Source organism: Peromyscus maniculatus, chromosome X, assembly GCF_049852395.1.
Source record: "Peromyscus maniculatus bairdii isolate BWxNUB_F1_BW_parent chromosome X, HU_Pman_BW_mat_3.1, whole genome shotgun sequence".
Lineage (NCBI taxonomy): Eukaryota > Metazoa > Chordata > Mammalia > Rodentia > Cricetidae > Peromyscus > Peromyscus maniculatus.
Window position 1 is genome coordinate 10,001 of NC_134875.1, and position 17,330 is coordinate 27,330.

At 37.5% G+C, this 17,330-nt stretch overlaps 1 protein-coding gene across 3 annotated transcripts in view; it reads right to left on the minus strand.

Moving 5' to 3' along the window:
- Nucleotides 1–178: 178 nt before the first annotated feature.
- Nucleotides 179–17,330, minus strand: part of Vamp7 (vesicle associated membrane protein 7) — a 54,497-nt gene continuing 37,345 nt past the window's right edge. For 2 of the 3 annotated variants that reach the window (XM_006998058.4, XM_006998059.4), the window contains exons 7-8: nucleotides 3,031–3,123; nucleotides 179–2,051 (exon numbers count right to left, since the gene is read on the minus strand). In XM_006998058.4, coding sequence (XP_006998120.1) covers nucleotides 1,983–2,051; nucleotides 3,031–3,123 — 162 coding nt within the window. In that variant the 3' untranslated portion in view covers nucleotides 179–1,982. Of the gene's footprint in view, nucleotides 2,052–3,030; nucleotides 3,124–3,290; nucleotides 3,392–17,330 lie in introns of all 3 variants that reach the window. The other variant, XR_013048136.1, reaches the window with a different exon arrangement.

The window sequence follows — 17,330 nt, forward strand, 5'->3', positions numbered from 1 at the left end:
TTAGTTCCTCTTTTATCTTTTGGTTTCCATAAGTAATCTCTATGCTGCAAATGTTCTCTGAAAGTATTAGGTTATACTTCGCAGTATATCCTCAGCATAAATAAGATTATTTTGCTTCACTTACCATGGTTAAATGATTTTAAATAAGACTATAGTAAGAACTTCAAAAACGAGAAAGTCAAGGTATTAATCTTAACTTTTATTAATGTCTTCAATGTGTGCATCATTTACAATGAAACATATGCTGTAAAAAGCATTCTTATACATAAATAGAGCATTGAACACTTAATCCCTACAACATGCACATAAACTTTATTTAGGTGTGTATAAGAAAAGGAAATAATTTTGAAGTTTTTATTACTTGGAAATACCATTTTTTTTTTTGAGAATGAATGTATTTCCTAATAGGAAATAATTATATAATTACAATGAATTAGTGGTCATAAAATGTCTGGAAAGAACACTGTTTTATGCTTGATGAACTGTTGATTAACAAAAGATTTACTATGTGCATTAGGCATATCAAATAAACAGCATGAATGTTGAAGATGAGGTACCAAGAATCTGATTATAGGACACATACATACATATTCAAGGCACATGACTAGGCTAAACAGTTGGCTGAGTTCAAAACACTAATCTTCTGTTTCACTGAGAAAAGAGTAAAATATGATACCACTTCTATTTAATTTCACCTATGGATAAATAAATGCGATTATATCTAGGGCAAAAATGTCTTGATTTCAGATAGACACCAACTACTAAATGACCAATGCCAGAGTAGATAAAGCAGCATTACATTCAGATTTTCTTACTCTACAATAAATGTATGTTAAGATATTTTATATTATTTCTATATCATTACACTGTCTATTCTCTTTCACATTTTACAATTATTCAAAATTTGGTAGATTAAAGATTTTGTTAAACCATAAAGAAAGTTCCAACTATTATTCAACAGAAGTTAAATCCAAATCCTGGAGTTGACTTCTGGCTGTATTCGGTTTGGGCTTTTCCCAGAATGGAAAAAACCAAAAAGCAAAACCAAAACAAAACAAAAAAACAAACAAACAAAAAAAACCCCCCAACTTCTCACATGACCACATTCTGTGATGCTAAAATGCTTGTACTTTTACTGTGGCTCTCTTCTTTCTCTTTGATGAGTCAGTGATATTTGCCTCCCCTTTCCTCTGTTATGAATTTTATTAACATGTTTGTTCCAATTATGCAAAGAATAAAAAAATAATATGTAAAACCCATAATCTTCAACTTACTTAATTCATCTTCTCAAGTCAACTTTGTAATGGAGAAACAGAAGGTATTAAACTATCTGCAATATGATTAAATAGTGCACTGAACTTCATTTAAGAAAGTAAATGCTGGGAGGACAAGGATAATTATTGTGCTTCAAATGGGCCAGGAAAATGTTTCCCATCTTACTGGAAAAAAAAAGCTAAATACATATATTTATATGTTGCTGGATATAAGCAGCACCAACAATTTATTACAATTCCCAAAATTATCTATATTATTTTGAAGCACCTAAAACTCTCCCATAACAAAAGAGACTAAGATGAGATGTCAGCAATACAATCTGTCTCCCAATAATTTTGTGTGAACATACAAAATTCCTAGACAGTTTTAGCAGATAGGTTGTAAGATTGGTGGTTTCTACCTTGGCAAATGCTTTGTGTGTTAAAAACAAAAATGTCTAAGTAGAAGGTTTTACTTAACAGACCAAAGAAACAAATGCTATTTCAAAGATGCTTCTGTAAATAATGGTTCAATATGAAGTTCATTAAAATAAACTATATGGTAGGACAAAAATAAATCTAGAGGCATATCATTCTATTAAAACAAGAAAAAGTGAAAAGAAGATTAAAGAAACTGGCAGATACTTTCTGAGAATAGTGAAAAGCCTGAGTCACATGGATTGCCTTTATCTCCATTTACACTTGTATCCTTGGTTAATGGTAACTTTCTTATTTCTTCACACAGCTTGGCCATGTAAACCCACCACAGAGAGGTGACACAATGATATAGATGAACACCTGGAAGAAGAAGGAGGCAATTTTACTTACGTGACTCTAGCACAAGGTTCATGTAACCAATAGTGAAAGTATGTAAAAAGAGGTATTGTTTGTGAGGAAAGATTTTTATTATTTTCTGTTATAAAAAGGATGGATTCTAAAATATGGTGGGATGTACAGTTTCAGAGTTCTATATTAACTGTAATTACATATTAATCACATATTAATTCCTATATAATTCTGTGTATAGAATAAACTAGTTGAAAGCTTTACATAATAAAACTGGGTGTGTTGTGGTGTGTGTATATGTATATAGGTATGTACACCTGTGAATATATATGCAGAAGCCAGAGTACCTCCAGTATCTTCCTCTACTGCTTTCCCATTTATTTTTTGAGACCAGGTCTCTCACTAAACAGCTCTCTTTTTTAGGTAGGCTACCTAGCTAACAAGCTACCAGGATCTACATGTCCATACCACACATGCTGGAGTTACAGACATGCACAGCTATGCTTGGCCTTTTAGGTGGGTGTTGGAGATTTAGACTGAGCTCCTCTTGCTTACAGAACAAGTGCTTTTAAACACTGAGCTATGTCCTCAACCACAGTTTTATTTATTTCACTATGTACAAAAATTCTCAACAGGAAAAAAGGAATTTAAATTTTAATGCTGATTTCACAAGAAAAGATATTTCTTAGTCACGTGTTTTACAATTAAAAGTTGAATGTAGCCCATTTCAGAATGTCAATCAATAAGTAAGAATCCTATTACCTAATATCTTTTTTTTTTTTTGGTTTTTCGAGACAGGGTTTCTCTGTGTAGCTTTATACCTTTCCTGGAACTCACTCTGTAGCCCAGGCTGGCCTTGAACTCAGAGATCCGCCTGCCTCTGCCTCCCAAGTGCTGGGATTAAAGGCGTGCACCACCACTACTGGGCCCCATTACCTAATATCTTAAAGAGTGAAAAATAAGCTCATATATTAAAGAGACAAAAACTTACAATTGATACTATGATGATGATGATAGTAAGCTTGATATTCTTCATACACATGGCTCGAGCAAGATTTCTGCTGGTAGTTTTGAAAGTTACAGACTAGAAAAAAAAAGTAAGTTGTTTTATTCTTGGCACTGGCTATATGATTTGTAGTAACAATCTGCAAGTTTTTATTTTAATCAATTATCTTACTTTTATGGTTCTAAGAATTGAACCCAGGGTCTAGATCATGGCAGACAAGCATTCTACTACTGAGCCATACTTACATTAATTCTGTTTAAATTCAAATGTCCCTTTTTCCTTCCTTCTCTTTTCAAATAGAGACTGGTCATTCAGAATCAGTAGTTAGAGCAGAGTTCTTTGAAACCTATAATAAGCAATATGAACTCACTGGCAAGGCTTCACTTCTTTTTCTTCTCTATGTAGCAATGCACATAGTGTTGAATGAACAAATTCCTTAGGGGAAAAATATTTCCCAATTTAAATTTTTAATAAGAAAGACTCACTCTGCAAGCATATTAGTTTATTCTATCCAATATGATCTTTAAGCTTTGAACCATATACATAAATCTGTTTCATTTTCCTAGGAACACATGTATTTACTTCTTAAGTGCCAAAAAACCCCACAGGATTACATTTCTTCAGTTATCCATCTTCTTCTGCATCATAATTATCACAGTATATATTAAAGCATTTTCACCAGGACACAAGCAATTTAAAACAAATAGGTAAACAAATAACAAAATGTACTAATTACCCAGCAATTCTACTCCTAAGTATATTATACCAAAGAGATATGTGAACGTTCAGTAAAAATGTTTGGGCTATTTTTCATACCTAAAACTGGAAACTACTAAAATACCCATAAACCACAATGAAATATTATATAGTAATTTAAACAATTTACTAATATATTTATGTAGTCAATCTATATATCATGGATTTAATGTCACAATTTTGACAGAAAGAAAAACAGTATATGTTACAGCTTTTTCTTATATTTTTTGGAGACATGGTCATATGTGTTCTGGTGGAGGGTCCACCTCAAGTTCCCTTCCCCATCTCTTTCCCCAAACCTGCCCCCCCCCCCGCAAGCCTGCCAAACATAGCTCCTTCCCCAGAAATGATCAGACCACTCCCACAGGGTTTTTAAACTTCATCCCAAAAAACACACACATGGTTTTCCAGTCTCTCATCCCTATCGCCTCTCTGGGGGTCTGGAGAATCACCTGGGAATGCTTTACCCATTAAACCGGGGCTTTTTCTAATTCGGTCTGATTTGGACTGCTGCATTGGCAGAGAAGACTATCAGGGTACAAAAACTTTTCATCTGGAGGTTCCACTGAGGGGGGGTTGATTTTCCCCCACCAGCCTGGGGCCACGTGGTAGGAAAACACCCCTCTCCCCCATACCTGTTCTCCGTCAGACTAAGATCAGCTTTTGGCTGGATAAGTTCTCCTTTCCAAGAGGCCCAGGGCCTACTTTGATTTTTGGGGTGTTTTGCTAAAGATGCAGCCATGCCAGGACCCCAGCACATTCTGGAGCAAAAGGCTGCCTTTGTTCCATGAGACCCCTTCTCCAGAAGACATCCTGTTGAAGGGAATTTCCCACACCCCTGTTTTTGACCCAAGGCCTACCACAGTGGATGCATTGTCCTAGGCTTTGGGTCCCCAGCATAGACTTGTGAAATGGGCACCTACCATTCAAAGCCTGATACCCAAATGCTCCTGGGGTGTCGTTGACAAACTCTATTCAAATTGGGGCTGTCTAATACCATCTGTCCTGAATACTTGATTTCTCTGAGTACTAAGGCCTGGCCACAATATGCCCTTGATAACCTGTAAACGAATTTCTAAATGGTCTTATTAAATAAAAAAACACAGAGCCAGAAATTTGGGTTAAAGCCTTAGAGAGGTCAGAGAAATATGGAAAGCCACCAGCTAACCTTACCTTACCAACTCTGCATCCTCCAAGGAGAATGACTTCCTGTCTACCCAGGGCTTATATGTCTTGCTTTTCTGCCCTCTCATTGGCTCTTAGCCCAGCTACTTCACTTCCTCTTCCCACATAGCTCTGTCACTATGGTGGTATTGTGTTCCCCCAAAATATTGTGCACTCTAATAAACTTATCTGGGGTCAGAGAAAGAACAGCCACAATATTAAACACAGAGGATAGGCAGTAGTAGCACACGCCTTTAATCCTAGCATTCCAGAGGCAGAAATCCATGTGTTCAAGGATACAGCCAAGCATGGGTGACTCACGCCTTTAATCCCAGGAAGCAAGCCTTTAATCCTAGGGAGTAATGGTAGAAAGCAGAAAGGTATAGAAGGCGTGAAGACCAGAAACTAGAAGCATTTGGCCTGGTTAAGCATTTGGCTGGTTAAGCTTTCAGGCTTCTAGCAGCACATTTCAGCTGAGAGCCATTCGGATATGAGGACACAGAAGTCTCCAGTCTGAGGAAAGAGGACCAGCTGAGATCTGGCGAGGTGAGGGAGCTGTGGCTTGTTCTGATTCTCTGATCTTCTAGTTCACCCCAATACCTGGCTGGATTTGATTTTATTAATAAGAACTTTTAGGATTCCTGCTACATGTCACATGTCTGTCTGTCTACACCTCCAGGTCTCTATGTTTGGTACTGGGATTAAAGGTGTGTATCACCACGCTTGGCTCTGTTCCCTAGTATGGCCTTGAACACACAGAGACCCTGCCTGCTAAGGGATTAAGGGTGTGCACTGCCTGACTTCATTGTTTACTTAAAATGGCTGGCCTTTTCCCCTTGATCTCCAGGCAAGCTTTATTTATTAAAGCACAAATAAAATATTACCACATTTCTCCTTTTTATCTAATAAAAATAAAAGTCATAACTAATATAAGAAAAAGTATATACAATAAATACAATAACTATATGCAATATATAAATATATCAACAATGTCTGGTCCATTTGCATTTGACAAATTCAGAGAAAATATTCCATTATCTATCCTATTTTGGTGAGACCAAAATGTACCTACTTCACTTTCTATCCTAACTTATATTAACAACAGAAAACACTTATGATGTCTTTCCAACTTATACATTTAACACCTCTTAGTGAGTTTCTTTTCTGAATTTCTTAACAATGAAAACTGTAACTATAACTATCTAATCTTCAACTCCCTCAGAGACCTGAGAAAGAAATAATATTACCTAGTAAAACAGGTAGTGCAAACAAGCAACTTCTAAAAAATGAGTTATGAAAGAAACAGCCAGCTGCCTGGACAGTCACTGGAGGTTTTCCTGCACATTGGGGCATTATCTTTGGCCTACAGGCTTAGTGTATCTGACAGACTCATTTGTGAAGTAGGATGTGCACAAGGCCTACAGCTCAACCATGTACCAGAAACACTTGAATTCCACTACTGGCCTGTCATGATTCAGGATTTTAAATTCTAGAAATTGCTGGGGTTTTTGGAATTCGGCTGCTCACTCTTCTCAGCTTGTGGATGGCTTCATTTCTTTTATTAAATGCCAGTCTACCATTGAGAGGTTAGACTCCATCAACCTAGTTACTCCTTCAAGAATAACTGTTTCAGCTACTGTTCCACTGCACACCAGAAGCCATCGGTCCACTGCCTGTTCAGCTGCCTTTGAGGAAAGGGGCACTGTACCTTTTCCATATTGCAAAGCCACTTTAGTGATGGTGTCATATTGTCCTGGCCTCAGAGGATGCCTGTTGCTAAAGCCACAACCACACTTGTCTTGGCAAGGATCAGTAGTTCTTTGTTTTGTGTCCTGTTTGTCCATTTTGGATAGCATACTGTCAGCAATCGATGTGAGAGCACTCTTGCCCAGTAGCTAACTTTTGCCACAATGAAAGTTAATTCCATATACAGTTTCTTCAATGCCCATATCTTCTCTGAAATAGATTAGTGCTGCCAGGAGCAGACATGTCTCATTGTCATAAAAAAAGAAAAAAAAAATCTAAAAAAAAACTATGTTGTTAAAACATTTTAAATGCTATATTTTATAGATCTCTGAAGGGTTTGAAAATGACCTGTCTATCTAAAATATATCTCTGCTTGACCTTGAAAACACACCTAATATGACTACAAGTTCGATTGTAATGTCTAACATTACATTTCTTTCTAACATTTCTAAATGAATGTCTAACTTTCATTTCTTTATATCCTAATAGTTGGTAATAATAACATTCAAGGATCAGCAAACTGCATTACATTGTTAAATGAACTATATAGGTACAACATCCAGAACAAGCTTAGAAATATAAGTACAGCATTTTCTAACAATATCAATTTCAAATTTGTATCAATATATATAATTTGTATACAATATATAAAGATCCAATCCAATGTAAAATATTTAAAACTAGTAGTTAGTTGCCTTTCTAAAGGTAGATTCAATAATCTACCTTATAATCTATATCATGTCTATATCCTCTCGTTTTTTTCTTGTCAGAGTAGATTCAATAATCTACCCTTCATTCTATCATTTCTATATCTATTTTTTAGTAGATTCTATAATCTACCTCTTATCCATATCCTCTTTTTTCCTTTTTTTTCCAAACAAAAACCTTAAATCTCCTTTGTTTAGCTTCTTTCCTGACCATTACCAATAACAACTTGTAACCAACCATCCTAAATAATGACAATTATCCCAAACCTAAAACCCACTGAAAGACCATAAACCACCCACTCCACCTCTTGGGAATGTGGGTGTCCTGGTCTTAAAATTGCTTCCTGCTGTTTGTGGGTGAAGGCATCTTTAGGGGATCCTGAAAAGAAAAAATTTTGGTTAATTGTCAAGTTCCAGAGTGGTAGCTGTATCATTTGTTGTCCAGTCTCTGTATAATGCAAAAGTGGAGGGCTTATCTCAAGTCCTCACTTGAATAGCCTGTGAGGCTGGATCATCTCAGCTAGCCATTTCATAATTGTTCTGAGCAGTTTGTAGTCCAAAGCTGATCTTTTGGAGGTGTTTGTAGCTTAGTGGTATTATTATTGTCCATGTGGAATCCTCGTTGTGGGGTCCCATCATCTTTCTGGAGACTTCAAATTCCCTGTTAGGCCTGGTCATGATTCCCTGCAGAAAACTGATAGAGACTCCAACACAAAAAACATGTATAGGCAGCTAAATGAAGCCTTTTTTCTAGAATGAGTTCGTACTCTATATAACCATTAATATCATAACAAGAGTTTAGAATATACATATAAATCTTATAAATTTTGATATAAAATTCATACCTTAAGAAAAGTTTAAAGAATCAAAATAGAACCAAAGAACTGAGATTAGTGGCAACAGAATAGTCTCTTAATTTTTTGTTTTCTTCTGTCCCATATCAGATGGCTCTTCTGACATGATACAGAGATTTTGCATTTTCCTTTTAACAACATGCTTAGGTTTAGAGAAGGAGAGAGCCATGCTCCAACTCCAAAGCCAGCTTTAATTTTTAATTAAACTGGAACTACAAAAAGACCATTTGTATTAAGTGTCTGTAGAGAAGAGCAAAAACAAACATTTAGGAAGACTCATGAAATTTTGTATGTGATATACCAATAGGCCAATTTACTCTTTTTCTTGGGACATTTTTTTTTCTAGATGATTTGTCTATTTTCTTCAGATGTCTCATTTGTCCAGTGTTCTTGAGATTCCTTAGCATTCATTTTTCTAAAAGAAAAAAAAAACAAAAATCCTTCCCCAAGCCTAATTTTGGGGAGGTTCCCTTTTGGCAAATTATATCTGATTAAATGAAAAACATTTGTTAGTGGTATAAGTTAGTTTAAATTGAATGGTCTTCTAATTAAGAGGTCTCTCTTGTTCAAATCAAACCTTTATCAATTTTGATGGTATTCACAGCTTATTTTCTCCTGTAGAAACAAAAGTAAAACCTCATCCCCAACGTAACACATATCCTGGTTTCCATTCTGAGGTCAGCACATCATTAAAGTATATAGGCTGATTTAATTCTGTAGTTTTTTCTATTATCCAATGTCTCTCTGCAGCTGTTGTTCCTTTATCATTAGCACTGAGAAAATTCAAAGTTAATAGAGCATTATGTAATCTATTTCGGGGGGGGGGATTTTTGTTACCCCTTTCTGTTTATTTAACATATCCTTTAGAGTTTGATTTGATCTTTCTGTGACTGCTTGGCCTGTAGGATTATGTGGTATACCTGTATTATGCTTTATATTGTAATAAGCAATCAAATGTTTCATTTTACCAGACATATGCTGGACCATTGTCAGTTTTAATTTGTGTATGGACATAACTTCTAGCAAATGTGTGATTACAGAATCAGCTTTTTCAGAACTCAAAGCAGTTGCCCATTGATATCCTGAATAAGTATCAATAGTGTGGTGTTCATATTTCAATCTTCCAAATTCTGCAAAGTGAAACACATCCATCTGCCAGATTTCATTCCTCTGAGTACCCTTTGGGTTACATCCTGCTGGTAGGGAATCTGATTGTAAAAAGAACAAGTAGAACATTTCCTTATAATTTCCTTGGCTTGTTGCCAGGTTATGGAAAAATCCTTTTTTAAAACTTTTACTATTGACATGATTTTTTTTTTAAAATGAAATTCTGAGGTCTACAGCACATTTCCTACCAATAGTTTATCAATCTCATCATTACCTTGTGCTAGAGGGCCTGGCAGACCCATATGGGATCGGATATGAGTTATATATAAACGATGTTTCCTATTCCTGATTGTATCTTGTAACTGAATAAATAACAAAGCTAATTGTGATGCATCGGGGATAAATTCTGCAGTCTCAATATGTAATACCACTATTTCAGCATACTGAGAGTCAGTAACTATGTTGAGAGGTTCAGAAAAATCCATTAATACCAACAGAATAGCATACAATTCTGATTTTTGAACTGAATTATCAGGACTTTGAACCACTTTAAATTTTCTGATTTGTAACCCGCCTTTCCTGGTTTGTTTGCATCTATATAAAATTTACGGGCTCCAGATATGGGTTTTTCCCATACAATTTGAGGCAAGATCTAATCAGCTCTCTTTATAAGATCAATTCTATTGCTTTTGGGATATTTGCTGTTAATCTCTCCCAAAAAAATTACTGCAAGCTCTTTGCCAAGGTTCACTTTCTGCCCATAATTTGTCAATTTCATTCTTAGTTAAAGGTACTACAATTTCTGATGGGTCTATTCCTGCTAATTGACAAAGTCTCAATTTCCCTTTTAAAATCAAGTCAGAGATCTTTTCCACATAAGTTTTTAATTTTTTACTCTGTTTATTTGGTAGAAATATCCATTACAATATAATATCTTCCCTCTGCATTAAAATTCCTGTAGGAGAATGCTTAGAGGGTAAAATAACCAAAATGCAATCAAGCTTTGGATCCACATGATCCATATGTCCTTCATGTACTTTCTTTTCCACCAAGGCCAATTCTCTATCAGCTTCAGCTGATAATTCTCTTGGACTATTTAAGTCCTTGTCACCTTCTAAGGTTTTGAACAAATTATTTAGTTCATCATTTTTTTTTTACCCCAACAACAGTTTGTAGATGGGAAATGTCTCCAAATAATCTTTGAAAGTCATTAAGAGTCTATAATTGATCTTTACTAATTTGTACCTTTTGGGGTCTAATTTTTTGTAGACCTATTTTATATCCTAAATAATTACTACAATATCCTCTTTGTATCTTTTCAGGAGCAATCTGTAATCCCCAACAAGGCAAAATTTTCCTTACTTCTTCAAATAGTCTTTCTAAAGTATCTGTATTTGAATCAGCTAGTAAAATATCACCCATGTAATGATAAATTACAGATTTAGGAAATTTTTTACATATCACTTCCAATGGCTGTTGTACAAAATATTGGCACAGAGTTGGGCTATTCACCATTCCCTGTGGGAGAATCCTGCATTGATATCTCTTAACCAGTTGAGAATTATTGTAAGTAGGCACTGTAAAAGCAAATCTTTCTCTGTCCTTTTCTTGTAAGGGTATTGAAAAGAAACAGTCTTTTAAATCAATAACTATGAGAGGCCATCCTTTTGGTAACAGAGTAGGCAAAGGAATTCCAGATTTTAGAGAGCCCATTGGCTGAATTGCTTTGTTAATTGCTCTAATGTCTGTTACCATTCTCCATTTACCAGATTTCTTTTTAATAACAAATACAGGAGAATTCCAAGGGCTGGTTGATTCTTCAATAGGTTGAGCATTTAACTGCTCTTGTACCAGCTCTTCTAAAGTTTGCAGTTTCTCTGTTGTTAAAGGCCATTGCTGAATCCATACAGGCTTGTCTATTAACCATTTTAAAGGTAGAGTGGTTACTATCTTTGAAAGATCAGCAGTTGTTGTGCCTTGTTCTTGTACAATCTGGATGGCTGGTGACCGTTCTTCATAATACCTCCTAATATTTCTTTCAGAAACATGTGTTAGTTTATGGTTTGTTTCTGAGGTTGGAGGAATGTTAATCTGAGTATTCCATTGTTGTAATAGATCACGACCCCAGAAATTCATAGCTATATTAGCTACATATGGCTTTAATTTTCCTCTTTATCCTTCGTGACCTATACATTTGAGCCATCTTACGCTGTTTCACTCGAGATAATGTTCCAATCCCTGACAGCTGAATATTTACCTCCTGAAGAGGCCAATTTGGATGCCAAAATTCTGATGCAATTATTGTAACAGCTGCACCATGTCTACTAAACCTTCCAAGGGAATGCCATTTATTTGTATTTTTAATTTTGGTCTTTGTTCATCTATAGAAGTTTGCCAAAAAATTTGCTTCATGGTTTCTCCTGAATTTCCTGTCCTCTCTGCTACAGCTGTTCTACCACCCCAGGTAGCCTGGTTTATTCCAATAGGCATTTGGTTATTTAATGGCTCTGAGAAGGGGTTTCTTCTATGATGGCAGGACAGGACAGAACTAAGTTTGCTGTGGGGGCCTGCATGAGGTCCCTCTGGGAGTTTCCAGAGGGCAGAGGCAAAGGATTACATTGTCTGTCCCTTGTTGATCTACATTCATTAGTCCAATGTTTGCCTTTGCCACACCTTCTGTATAATCCAGAAGGGAGGGGCATTCTGTTGCCATTGTTCCTTGAAGAAACATTGTTTCTAGAAATGCCCTGTTTACATTCCCTTTTCAAATGACCTCGTTTACCGCAACCAAAACATCTGATATTATTTTTCCTTAAAGCTTCTAAAATTACCTCTCCTATCCACATGTCATGGTCATGAGACTCAATATTAATTGTGTCCCTGATCCAATTCTCCAAGGGTGTTGATCTGGCCTTTAATGGCCTGATTATTCTTTTGCATGCTGCATTTGCATTCTCAAAAGCAAAAGATTCAATTGTTATCTGTCTAGCTTCTGAATTTGGTATCATTCTATTTACTCCTGAAGACAGTCTTTGTAAGAAATCTGTAAAGGATTCTTTTAGGCCTTGTATAACTTTTGTAAATTACTTAATTTTCTTCACTGCTTCCTCAATTCTGTCCCATGCATTCATGGCTGCCATGCAGCATAGAATTAAGGTTTGGTTATCATATAAACATTGTCTTTGTATATCAGTGCATTTGCCTTCTCCAAGAAGCTGATCCTGGGAAATTTTCATACCTCTAGTCCTACGTTGTTGTATTGTTTTAGCCTCCTCTTTAAACCATGTTCTCTATTGTAATTGTGCTCTGGCCTCTAGGACAGCTATAATTAATTCTTTCCAGTTAACCATGAGTTTAACATCTGCTTTACAAATGGAGAATGCATACCATAGGAGACTACAGCTTCTTTAAATCTCTTTAAATCTAACATTTACACTGGAGTCCAGTTAGCTTGTACATGCCCTTGAGCAGGTAGTTCCTTTAAGGTTACTGGATAAATTAAGTTTGGTTGTTTGAAAACAGGCTCTCTCTCTGTAACCCTATAATTCAATCCTGAAATAATTTCACCTTTAAATTCTTCTGTCTAGGTCTGAATTTCTCTGTTATTCATTTTAACAGGTTTTTCTAAAGTCAATCATGAATTAGTTCATTTTTAAATTCTCCTGTCTGGGTCTGAATTTCTCTATGATTCATTTTAACAGGTTTTTCTAAAGCTTTTATCTTTGCAGTTAAATTGACCAACCTTTTAAATGCTAAAATAAAAATGATTAAACAAACAATATTCATAATTGATGTTCCGTACATCCCATCAACATAATTTTCTCACTTAATTGTTCCATTTTCAGACTGCCTAATGAGTTATCAAACAGAGACCAAATTCCTTCCCTTGTAAATGTTTTCCATTTTTTAATGGAGGGAGGGATTCTCTTTTAACTAATTTTACTCTTTAAGATATCTTTATTGACTTACCAAGTCTGTTGACTGTGTAGAACAGTAGAAGTCTGAGGCAATTTCAAAGCAGCTACCTAGTGTGGTGGCAGTCCGAAATGGGAATCGAGAATGAGAGAGAGAGAGAGAGAGCGAGAGAGAGAGAGAGAGAGAGAGAGCGTGCTTACCACCCACTGGGAGAAAAAAATCTAACAAAAGTCCAGCCATATGCTCTGGCCTGAGCCGTGCAACCAGGCCTAAGCCAGGAGCTTTGTAAGGCCACAAGCAGTCCAGCCGCACGTATAGCTCTGTCAGCATGCAGCTCTGGCTTCTTGCAGCTCCTGCCACTTGCAGTGTGCAGCTCTGATGGAGCTGGGGCCCCCAAGGCCACAGGCAAGTGGCTTTTTTTTTTTTATGAATTCCTGCCCCACAGTTAGATGCCAAATGTAAACGAATTTCTAAATGGTCTTATTAAATAAAAAACACAGAGCCAGAAATTTGGGTTAAAGCCTTAGAGGGATCAGGGAAATACAGAAAGCCACCAGCTAACCTCACCTCACCAACTCCGCATCTTCCAAGGAGAGTGACTTCCTGTCTACCCAGGCTTATATGTCTTGCTTTTCTGCCCTCTCATTGGCTCTTAGCCCAGCTACCTCACTTCCTCTTCCCACACAGGTCTGTCACTGTCTGTCTGTCTGTCTAGACCTCCAGGACTCTATGGTTGGTACTGGGATTAGAGGTGTGTGTCACCATGCTTGGCTCTGTTCCCTAGTGTGGTCTTGAACACACAGAGACCCTGCCTGCTAAGGGATTAAGGGCGTGTGCTGCCTGACTTCTTTGTTTACTTAAAATGGCTGGCCTCTTCCCCCTGATCTCCAGGCAAGCTTTATTTATTAACACACAAATAAAATATCACCACATTTCAGCACAAATAAAATATCACCAAAATAACCAATCAAGATGGCCTCCCTGAAGGGTTCACAACACGCCCCCATGGTTGGGCGTGTTTGCATATGCCCCGTGGATCTGGACACTTCTGCCTAGCCAGTTCCAGGTCAAGATAGCCATTTCTGGGTCAAGGCGTCTCACATGACCAGGATCCGTGACTTTGCATGGTAAGCGCACAGCATAGCCATGTGATCTACGCACATGCATGGAGTAGTTACGTCGACCTGTGCACACCCAGCCTTTATAAGCCAGCGCCATATTCCTGGCTACTTCTTCTTTTCTACACATGTGTCTCCCACAGGCCTGAGCACTCTCTGTCCCTTCCATCTTAATAAAACTCTTATTAGCGGATTCTGTCGTGTTTCGTGACATTTCCTTGCAGGGTAAGAGTGCAGCGCCGCAAAATAACTAACATATGGTGCCGAGACCAAGGGGGTGCTTCCGGGCGCCCTGCACCTGGAAACCCATAAACCGGGGACTGCTTCACACAAACCGGGAACTCTGCTCCATATGCAACAGACCGCTGTCCATTTCACCTGGCCACACATAAATTACATCCAACACCGCTTTCTCCAATTGGTGAGTCCCCCCACTTTTTGGCCAGTGTAAACGGTTTCCTGAATCTGTGAGAACAACCGTTGAGTGTCCGGTGCCTCACAAGTATTCTTGAGACTGGGTGAACCCCTGGCCATGGTCTTTATTGGCTACAGTCAGCCCCTATTATATTAATAAGTACTTTTAAGATTCATGATACATCTGGCGCCCAACGTTCATGGTATGAATTCTCGAAAAAGCTACTTGCCTGTGGCCTTGCAGGCCCCAGCTCAAGCCTGAGCTACACTTGGCTGGTTGTGGTGGCGCACACCGGTAGGATTTACTGAAGGAGGCAGAGGCAGGAGGGTTCCGAGTTTGAGGCCAGCCTAGGAGGCTTGCTAAGGAGACCCTTCAGCCGAGCCACAAATGGTGGTGGTGGGACCATGAACAGTGGCTGCTGCTCCAAGTTGCTGACTGCTTCTCATTGTGTTGGTGACTGCAGTGATGCTGCTACCTGGGAGGAAGAGTTTACTGTTGCTTGTTAGAGAAGAATTGCCAGGACCATTGTGTTACAAGAAAGCATCGGCAAAGGTCAGTTTGGAAAAGTTTGACAAGGCAAATGATGGGGAGAAATGGCTGTGAAGATTTTCTCTTCTAAGGAAGAACATTCATGGTTCCAAAAGACAGACATTTATCAGACTGTGATTGCTCCAAACCACAGAGGAGACTCACTCACACACACACACACACACACACACACACACACACACACACACACACACACACACAAAATCTGCAGGGAACCATGACCATGCCTAACAGCAACTTTGAAATCTTTAAAAGGATGATGGGATCCCACAACGATGATTCCATATGGACTATGGTAAAGCCATTAAGCTGATTAACACCAAGGAAAGATCTGCTTTAGCCTACAAACTGCTCAGGACAATTTCGAGTTGGCTAGCTGAGATGATCCAGCCTGACAGACTACTCGAACAAGGACTTGTGACAAGACCTGCACTTTCTCATTATGCAGCGACTGGACAAATGATACAGGACTTGACAATTAACCCAAAAATTTTCTTTTCAGGATTCCCTAAAGATGTCTTCACCCCTAGAAAGCAGTAAGTAATTTAAGAACATGACGCCCACATTCCCAAGAGGTGGGATATGTGTTTTTTCACCATTTAATGAGTTATTGATATTGTTTTTGTTTACTATGATTGGTTACAAGTTATTGTTAATGGTCAGAAAAAAAGCTGAACAAGGCGATTAGATTCAGAGTTTTTGTTTAAAAAAAAGAAAAAGAAAAATATAGATATGAGGTAGATCATTGAATCTCATGTGAGAAAAAAGATAAAGAAATAATAGGATAAATGGGTAGATCATTGAATTTACTCTAAAAAGAAAGTAGGGAAGATATAAAAATGACAAAAGGTAGATTATTGAATCTATTATGAAAAGAAAAAAGAAAGAATATGGATATGATAAGATAAAAAGGAAGATTATGGAATCTACTTTTAAAAAGGAACTACTTGTTTTTTTTTTTTTTTAAATATTTATTTGTTTATTATGTATACAGCATGTATGACTGTAGGCCAGAAGAGGGCACCACATCTCATTACAGATGGTTGTGAGCCACCATGTAGTTGCCGGGAATTGAACTCAGGACCTCTGGAAGAGCAGTCAGTGCTCTTAACCTCTGAGCCATCTCTCCAGCCCCATGGAACTACTTGTTTTAAATAGGATAAGTAATGAAATTTTTTTGTCTGAGTTTATCAGATGTTACTGAACTGGACATTGTAGCAGGAATCTTAAAAGTTCTTATTAATAAAATCAAACCTGAGCCATTTATTGGGGTGAATGCTGGAAGGTCAGAGAAGTAGAACAAGCCACAGATACCTCACCTTGCCAGTTCCTCAGCTGATTCTGTTTCCTCAGACTGGAAGCCTCAGAGTCCTTATCCAAATGAATCTCAGCTGAACTGCTTCTCAAAAGCCTGAATGCTTAACCACCTAAAGGCTTCTATTTCTGGTCTTCACACCTTATATATCTCTCTGCTTTCTGCCATCACTCCCTAGGATTAAAGGTGTGTGTCACCATGCCTGGCTATTTCCAATGTGGCCTTGAACTCACAGAGATCCAGAGGGATTTCTGCCTCTGGAATACTAGGATTAAAGGTATGAGTGCCACCATTTTCTAGCCTCTGTATCTAGTGGCTGTTCTGTCTCTGACCCCAGATAAGTTTATTAGGGTGCACAATATTTTTGGGGAACACAATACCACCACAATGTGGACCAATGGAATTGAATTGATGACCCTGACATTAATCTGAACATCCATGAATACCTGATTTTTTTTACAAAGAAAAGAAAAACTATACAATAGGAAAAAGAAAGCATCTTCAACAAATGGTGCTGGCATAACTGGATGTCAACATGTAGAAGTTTACAAATAGACCTATGGTGATATTTTATTTGTACTGAAATGTGATTTTATTTGTATGTTAATAAAGTTGCCTGGGGGTCAGAGCTAATAGCAA